This window comes from Silene latifolia, unplaced genomic scaffold, assembly GCF_048544455.1.
Source record: "Silene latifolia isolate original U9 population unplaced genomic scaffold, ASM4854445v1 scaffold_670, whole genome shotgun sequence".
NCBI lineage: Eukaryota > Viridiplantae > Streptophyta > Magnoliopsida > Caryophyllales > Caryophyllaceae > Silene > Silene latifolia.
Genome location: NW_027413580.1, coordinates 3,114 through 12,937, shown reverse-complemented (window position 1 = coordinate 12,937; position 9,824 = coordinate 3,114). Strand labels below are relative to the sequence as shown.

Genomic DNA, 9,824 nt, shown 5'->3' with positions numbered 1-9,824 from the left:
TGTCTAAGGTTAAGGCATATGTGCAATTCCGGGTGAATTTCAACATGCAAGACAAGGATGTGTCTCTTGAGGAGTTGCACAAGTTACTTGTACAAGCCGAGAGGGACATGGGGTTAAATGTGAACCCTCCCAAGGATGTGCTTAACATAAGCACAAAGAGTAAGGGGAAGTTCAAGAAGAGTGGAAGAAAGGGTAAAAAGCAAGCTCCCACATTCACCAAAGCTAAGTCTTGTGAAGCTAGCACCTCCAAAGTCAAGAAGGGTCCTCTTGATAAATGTCATTATTGTAATGGCATGGGACATTGGAAAAGAAATTGTTCCAAATACCTTGGTGATATCAAAGCTGGAAAGATCACTCCAGTAGGTAAATGACTAACCTTCTTTTATGTTTCTAAATTCAACTATGGTATTATGATGCAAAGTTGTGATAATGTATCTCCCTTTTTATTGTAAATAGGGCCTCCACCAAGCAAAGACAAAGGAAAAGAAAAGCAAGCATAAGAAACCATGAAGAAGCTAAGGATAGCTTTTTTGGAGCTTTGTTTTTCATTGTCTTATTTTATGTAATGTTTTGGATTTTAGAACTTTAAGTTTCCGTGTTTGACATGGAAAGGTATTTTGGATAATGAGTTGTATTTTGGATGATGGTGACTTGGTTTGCAACCCAAGTCACCCGTTTTATCATTTATCCTTTTAATGTTCTAAATTTCATCTTTAAAATGCTTGCGTTTTGAAACATAAGATTATTCACTTAAAAGTGATCCAATAGACAATTATAATGACGGGTTTCATTATATGTCCACATGCTTAAGGCTTGTGTATGATCATTTATAAAGTGATTTTGAGTCTATGAACTCTCTTAAGGTATGTCAATCACCAAGTACACATATGAATTAAATAACAATTAGTCTACCTATGAGGTAGTTCTCCTTATAATTCAACATCATTAATTTGTGTCTCATATGCTATCTTTGAATGATTAGTGTATTTATTCTAAAGATAGAGTGGGAGAAAAATGAGGAACACAACACACAAGACAAGATTAAAATTGTGTACTTGTGTAAATGAAGATCTACGCAAGAGAGAATGATTTGAATAAAGGTATATCTAATTACATAGTATACTGAATAGATGAGATCTATGATCTCAAGTTAATTCTATATAACTAAAGAGACCAAATGTAGTAATCATAAGAGTATATTCTCAAGATAACTACACGAGGAGACCAAAAGAAATTTTGGATGAAAATGACTAATTTAAAGTCTTAACAAGTTTTGACTAAGTTCTATATGATGAATTTTGACCAAATAGTTTCAATCATGAGTTTTACTTAAGAGCCTAAATGAATCAAAGTAACATACTAGTTATAATCAAGATTAAGTTGCAAAGATTTGATATACCGATATCCTCAATTGCTAAAAGTTAAACCATTCAAAATGTCATTGCTTAACCTCCCTATGAAATGGTTAAATTTCCTTCCAAAAGGGTATTTGTGAAGGACGTATTCTAGATATTGTTTATGTTTGAATAATGACATTGTTACACATCATTATGACATGAGTGTGTTGGAGATTCAAAACCTCTTTCCGTAAGGTTAAGAAGAGACCACTTCAAAATAGGTATTTTGAAAAGATATGATGGGAACATATATGGTTTTATCCTAATAACTTGGCAGTGCAATTTATATTTCAATTCTTGACATATTCCGATTGAGAAGTCAATTTCGAAATATGTAGAATTGAGTGGGAGTTAGGAAATTCTCATGTGAAGACATGGAATTTAGTGGGAGTTATCATCTTTTGAATTTTACGACTCATAACTCATTGAAGAATGACGAGGTAATGCCTTCTTTCATAAAGAAGCCTTTGAGTTTTCAATTCTGGATGAAAATGGACAATGATGAATCCAATTGCATCAGGGATGTTGGATTAGTATTAAGAGATACACATCACATCAACATACACATGGGTTATTCATATGAATGAAAATGGGATTACCATTAGCAGTCATGGTAGTTCATTGAACCTGAGAACGGTTGATCTCATGATTATTAGTAACTAATGTTTCCGCCATTAGAGTAATCATGTACATGTCCAATTTTGAATCATATGCATAAGAGCATGATGATTGGTTGGTGAGCCATAATAGAAACGCCATGAATTCTCGAGTAGAATCCGATGAGCGATTTCGGTGTTTGACGGAATACTCGATTATGTGACAATAGGTTGCACATATATATGAAATCCGAACACATGTAAGGATTTATGAGAATCCTAAAACTTTCGAGCTAGAAAGAGAAACAAGAAGTTGTGGGAAGACACTTAGTTGAACAAGAAGTTGCTTGAAACTAATTTTTCCCAATAAGCTAGGACTTGTTAGAAGTGCTAGGCTAATAACCTTGTCAATTGTTGTAAGATTCTACAAAACATATACCTAGTGCATTGTGTGTGGATGGAATACTTGATCAGTACAAGATTGTATCATTCATCACAAATTCGTTCGTTATGTGATAGTCGATAAGAAAGTTCTTTCAAGTTAAAGAACCAAAACCAAGGTCGAGAACCTTGATGTGTACTTGGTAAGATTCATGCTATGAGTGAGAACATGAATGTGAAGGAAAATGCAAGTGTAAGAAGTTTGAACACGTGGACACATGGGATGTTAAACTTCTATTGCAATCAATAAGTGTTTACACTTATGATAAACATCACAAGGTTGTAATATGATATTGACTACCCAGGTGTGATGTCGACACTTGTCGTTTGAGTTATTATTAACTCACCTTGAACATTGTTATATCCAAACGGGTTGTAGAGACAATTGAACCCCGTTAAAGTGAACATGGATTAACATTGTTTTTGCCCATAGTTACTTATATGAGGTGACGTCTCGAAGTGACTAGAGTGTGAGGCGATTGATGGCAAGTTCAAGTGCCATACAGTCATGTGAGATGACTAGTCGATCACATAGGCAGATTATTAGGAACATTTTGTCGGGCCTAATGACCGCTTATAGAGTTCTGGCAAATTTATATAGCCTGGTCGTGGCGAGAGCTACTATAGTATTCAAATGAGTCGATTCTTTTGACTAAAGACTATTCACCTAAGATGGCACAGTTTGATTAACTTTGATTTGTGTTACTACGACCTTCGTAAATGGGGTCAAATGGGCATATTTTGGGTTATGATGGCTGTGGCTAGTCGAAGGGAATGAGTGCGATAGGAATTGTCCATCCCTAGTCAGGGTTATAACAATATCTCAGGGCCACTCGAGGAGTAATGAACTGGAAATGCGTGGCCACGCTCGGAAGGTATCCGAGTGGATAAATCCGGTCAATCGATTATTCTCCGGATCGAGGAAACCATTCTCGATATGATCACTTGCAAGTACGACCTGAAAGACACCTTGCATTGAGTGGGAGATAGTAATAGGACAAGAGAATTGGTGACGCACACTTGTCGAGGACAAGTGGGAGATTGTTGGAATATGTGTCCTCCGACAATAATGCGATCACGACTGTTGATCATGATGATCACATGTTTAAGTCTCATTAAAATGAATACAATTGGGAAGTAATATTGTTCTGTCAACTGGTCAACATATATCGGTAATGATTGGTGACTAGAGTTTGACATTACTTTATCGTGTGACGACGTGGTGATCAGTTGACCCCTAGGTCATACCTAAAGGGCAACACTCTTAATTGATTATTTAATTATTCGTATAATGTTACGAGTTAATTAAATTACTTGAAAATTGACGGACGATTTTGGAAGTAAAATTTACGTATCATATTGAAATGTGATTAAATAAGATACGGTCTGAGTAATTGAATTGTATCATTACTCGGATGAAATAATTGTTTAATGTAACAATTAAATTGAATGAATTGTTATAAATGCAATCAGTTGTAATTTATAATTGGTAAAATATTTTGGTACAAGCAATTATGATATTACTAAGTCGATTTTGTATGTGACGTATTTTTATTAATACGTTGATTTTTAATAAGTTAAAAATACATAACAAATATATATGTGACATGTGACATGTAACATATAGACAATTGACAAAAAATAATATGGACACCATATTATGTAAAGTGCCGAAAATAAGAGGAGGAATAGACTTAATATTGTGTTTATATTTTAATAAGAAAACATAATGATTAAAAGGTAGTCTAGCCATGCAAGCCTATGAACATTGTTAAGAGCAACAATTTCATGCATTGGCTCCCCTAATTACTCCCTCCTACCCGGTTTTACCAAGGAAAGGCAAGGGTTTTTGCCTTAGATTTTTGCTTAACACTTCACTTCTAAGTGTAGAGTATTCATTCAATTATTCACTCATCCAAAAATATAGTTTTAGAGAGAATAAAATCCTCCTCTTTATCTCTCTAAAAACCGAAATATATAAGAGTTTATAAATATATTTTGGTTCCATTTTTCTACCTTGATTAATATTATAACTAGTATTTGTAATATTAATTATATTAAGAGGAGCCTTGGGTATAAAACATAGGGAGAGATCTTACACTTAGATCTTTATTCTTCCATTGGAAAAGCTCAAGAACAAGGGAGATAGGTGATCTCTCTTGTGCCCTAATAGCCGAAATCTACAATGTAAGGACATGATTTCTCCTCTATTTATTTTATTGTTTGCATGCATAAGATCCGTTTTAATTTTATGACAAATTAGTTTAGACATATATGAGTATGTTTATATGTATATGAATCTACATTTCCTTCAAAGGGTGTTACACAAATGACAATTGACAATTGAGATTGTGCATGGTTTCCAACAAAACCATAATCAAAACACATTAGGATGGTTAAGATACCATTGTGGCTATGTTATTTAAGAAATAGATTTTTTAGAATCGTTCTAGGCAATAAAGAACAATGAGAAATATTTACAACGGAAATTGAGTACACTTGCAATCATGAGATGTGAAAGAAGGATGAGTCTCGCACACTGTGAAAACAGTGGGAGCTATTCTAAGGCTCGAGGGCCTATGTGTTGATTGGATCTCGACACGTACTCAGAAAGTTTTATAATGCAAATGTATACATTATAAAGGAAAACAAGTATGTAGTAAGGTTGAGTAAGGTACAAGAAGTTGATAAAACCTACTAACCAAAGCCTTCTCATAGGCTTAACATGATGAGTCATGTCATTTCAATTGAATTGAGATGAACAACTACATTCAAGATCAAACTGGATTATAGAATATGAAGTAGTAATCAAGTATTGACAACTCTTATGATAATCACATTTATCGTTCGAGTTTTTAAATCTGAAAACTCCTTTTTATACTTTGTTACATCCAAACGGGTTGTAGAGACAATATTGAACCCCGTTAAAGTGAACCCGGATTAACATGGTATTCGCCCATAGTCACTTATATGAGGTGACATCTCGAAGTGACTAGAGTGTGATGCGATTGATGGCAAGTTCAAGTGCCATCGAGTCATATGAGATGACTAGTCGATCACATAGGCAGACTGTTAGGAACACTTTGTCAGGCCTTATGACCGCTTATTGAGTTCTGGCAAATTTATATAGCCTGGTCGTGGCGAGAGCTACTATAGTGATCTAATGAGTCGATTCTTTTGACTAAAGACTGTTCGCCTAAGGTGGCATAGTTTCAGATTAACTTTGATTTGTGTTACTACGACCTTCGTAAATGGGGTCAAATGGGCATATTTTGGGTTATGATGGTTGTGGCTAATCGAAGGGAATAAGTGCAATAGGAATTGTCCACCCCCTTGTCAGGGTTAAAACAATATCTCAGGGCCACTCGAGGAGTAATGAACTGGAAATGCGTGGCCATGCTCGGAAGGTATCTATGGTAGATAACTACGGTCAATCAGTTATTCTCCAGATCGCGGAAACCACTCTCGATATGATCACTTGCAAGTACGACCCGAAAGACACCTTGCATTGAGTGGGAGATAGTAATAGGACAAGAGAATTGGTGACGCACACTTGTCGAGGACAAGTGGGAGATTGTTGGAATATGTGTCCTCCGACAATAATGCGATCACAATTGTCGATCATGATGATCACATGTTTAAATCTCATTTTAAGAATACATGTGGGATGTAATATTTTACGATCAATGGTCCACACATATCGGTAATGATTGGTCATCTAGAGTTTGACATTATTGTCGTGCGACGGTGGTGATCAGTTGATCCCTATAGGTCATACCTATAGGGAAATACTCTTAATTGATTATTTAATTAATCGTATGCCGATACGAGTTAATTAAATTGCTTAAAATTGACGGATGATTTTGTGAGTATAGTTAACGTGTCTTATTGTAATTCGATTAAATTAGATACGGTCTAAGTAATCAAATTGTCTTGTTACTTAGATTAAATTATTGTTTACGAAACAATTGAAATTGAAATTGAATGAATAATTTATTATAAATACAAGACGTTGTAATTTATAATTTGATAAACCGTTTTGGCACAAGTAATTATGAATTACTAGTCGATTTTTTATATGACATATTTTATGAGTATGTTGATTTTTAATATGGTAAAAATACATTACAAATTCACATGTCAAGTAACATGTCACATATGTCACAATTGACAAATGACAAAATAAAATAGACCTCCCATTTTATCTCAAATGTACCGAAATTTAGGGGATTAAGGTTTATATATTTTTGTTTTTTTATCTTAGTGGAAAAAATAATGATAAAAAGACTACCTCTAGCCAGGCATGCCTAGTCTTGCCTTGAGAAGAACAAGACCATGCATTGGCTTTCCAAAAATTGACCCCCCCCCCCCCCCCAACCGGTTTTTCTTATGTGTGCACAATAGAGATTTTCTCTATTTTTCCATTCATTTTCTACACATATAATTTTCTAGTGTAAGAAAATTTTTTCTCCATCTTGTGAAGAATCTTAGAGAAAAATAAACCTCATAAATCATTCCTCTTGACCGAAATTTTCAAGAGAAATCCAAATTTGTTGTGTGTCAATTTTATGTAAGACTTGTATTATTTCTAGTACAAAATAATATTAGTTATTATGAGTTTTTCCTTGGGTATATGCTTTTGGGAGAGATTCTAAACTTGAATCTTGTTCATCCATTATTGGAAAGCTCAAGAACTAACAAGAAGGAGAACTTGTTGGTGCCCATAAAACCGAAATTATCATAGTAAGGGTTGATGATTTTTTCTCTTTTAATTTAAGTTTGCATGCATAAGATTTGTATTTATTTTATGACTAAATATTTTCTCACATATATGAATATGTTAAATTAATGAGATTAATATTTTCCAACAGTTGATGCTCACGTGATCACTAGTACCTTTCTTGTTAATGATGTTTCTACCTTTGTTTTGTTTGATTCGGGCGTCACACTCTTTTGTCTTGTCGAATCATGCTAAGCTTTGTGGTTTGAGAGAGTTTGAGAATGTAAAAGATGGAAGTTTTTATACCGTCAGGTGAGTCAGTGTCTTGTGGGAGGTTGTATAAGGGTGTATCTATGATAGTTAGGCAGGTTGATCTTCCACTGGATTTATTAGAATTTCCTATGGATGGTTTTGAGATGATAGTTGGTATGGATTGGTTGGGTAAGTACAAGGCTAGAATATATTATCACCAAAAGAGAGTCTCTTTGAGAGGTCCTAAGGGAGTTAGTGTGTCTTATCATGGGTTTGTTGTCAAACCTAAAGTCAAAGTGATTGCAGTGGTGACCTTGAAGTCTTATATGAGGAAGGGGTGTCCTTTGATTCTATGCCATGTAAAAGATCATAGTATGGTTGGGCCGACAGCTGATCAGATACCAGTGGTGGGCGTGTTTCTTGATGTTTTTCCAGAGAAGATACCGGGTTTCCCACCAAAGTGAGAGATATATTTCAGTGTGAAGTTGAAACCAGGGACGGGACCAATCTCTAAGGCCCCGTACCGCATGGGTCCTAAAGACTTAGCAGATCTGAAGAAGCAGTTGGATGATTTGATAGATAAGGGATACATTAGACCTAGTGTATCGCCATGGGGAGCACCAGTTCTGTTTGTGAAAAAGAAAGATGGGAGCTTGAGGTTGTGTATCGACTACAGGGAGCTGAACAGTGTTACTGTGAAGAACAAGTATTCTTTACCAAGGATAGATGATATGTTTGACCAGGTGAGTGGGGCAGAGTCTTTTCAAGATTTATTTGAGATCAGTTACCATCGGTGTGACGATTCGGATGAGTAAATACCGAAGACAACTTTTCGGTCGAGGTATGGTAACTATGAGTATGTGGTGATGCCGTTTGGGTTGTCTAATGCACCTAAGTGTTTATGGATTTGATGAACTGGGTCTTCAGCCAGTTTTTGGATCAGTTTGTGGTGTTGTTCATTGATGATATCTTAGTCTACTCTAATACTAAGGAGGAGAATGAGGAGCACTTCAGGTTGGTGTTGCAAACTCTGCCCGACAACCGGCTGTATGCAAAATTGTCTAAGTGTGAGTTCTGGCTCGAGAAAGTTGCCTTTCCGGGGTATTTGATTTCTAAAGAGGGTGTATATGTGAATCCTACCAAGATAGAGGCGGTGTCTAAGGGGGAAGAACCAAAGAATAAGGCAGAGATCAGGAGTTTCTTCGGTTTGGCAGTGTACTATCGTCGGTTCATGAAAGACTTTTCGAAGATTGCCAGGCCTATGACTACGTTGATGAGGAAAGAGAACATGTTTCAATGGGATGAAAGTTGTGAGACGGCGTTCCAAACATTAAAGGAGTGTTTGACCACAGCTCCAGTCTTAGCTTTACCTGAAGGGTGTGAGAACTTTGAGGTGTACACAGATGCTTCAAAGAACGGGTTGGGTTGTGTGTTGATGCAGAACGGGAAAGTCATTGCTTATGCTTCTAGGCAATTGAAGCCTTATGAGGAGAAATATTTGACATATAATCTAGAGTTGGGTGCAGTTGTGTTTGCTCTCAAGATTTGGAAGCACTATCTTTACGGGGCGACCTTTAAGTTATTTTCAAATCACAAGAGTCCAAAGTACATCTTTACTCAAAAGTAGGTGGATGGAGCGTATATGGGACTATGAGATGGATATCATATACCATGAAGGGAAGGCAAACGTTGTGGCTGATGCGTTGAGCAGGAAGAGTGTGCATTCTCTATGCACAGCTATGTCTTTGATGAGGTTGAGAGATGAGGTGGGAAAGATGGGGATACATGTGATACAAAAAGGGGATGCTAAAGGAGACTTGACAGTGGAGCCGGATCTTTATGATGATATTCGCAGGAAGCAGGCTCCTGATTCTAAGATTCGGGAGTGGAGAGCTGGAGTAGAGAAGGGGACAGTGTCTCGTTCTCTATTTATTCAGATGTGAGTGTTCGGTTTGATGGGAGATGGTGTGTGCCTAGGGATGAGGAGTTGGAAAAGATAATCATGACAAAGGCTCATTGCACACCGTATTCAGTACATCCGGGTGGTGACAAGCTTTATAGAGATTTTAAGAAGACTTTCTGGTGGCCTGGGATAAAAAAGGAGACAGCTGAGTTCGTGGCTTGATGTTTGACATATCAGAGGGTTATGGGAGAGCAGCGACGACCACAAGGTAAGATTCAGTCTCTTGAGGTACCTGAGTGGAAATAGAAGTCTATCTCCATGGACTTTATAGTGGGTTTACCGAGGAGCAAGCAGGGTAATAACATGATATGGGTGATAGTTGGGCGTTTGACTAAGTCAGATCACTTTATTCCAATGAAAGATACATGGAGTAAGGTTCAGTTGGCTAATGGATATAGGAAGCATGTGGCGAGGTTACATGGGGCCCCAAAGGACATTGTGTCAGATCGAGATGC

At 36.6% G+C, this 9,824-nt stretch overlaps 1 protein-coding gene across 1 annotated transcript; it reads left to right on the top strand.

The window, feature by feature from the left end:
• Window positions 1-8,307: 8,307 nt before the first annotated feature.
• LOC141639977 (putative mitochondrial protein AtMg00860) lies at window positions 8,308-9,345 on the top strand (the record flags this gene model as incomplete). The annotated part of the gene is made up of 2 exons (XM_074448949.1): window positions 8,308-8,696; window positions 9,262-9,345. Coding segments are annotated over exons 1-2 (473 nt in total), but the record flags the coding sequence as incomplete, so codon positions are not given.
• Window positions 9,346-9,824: the final 479 nt, after the last annotated feature.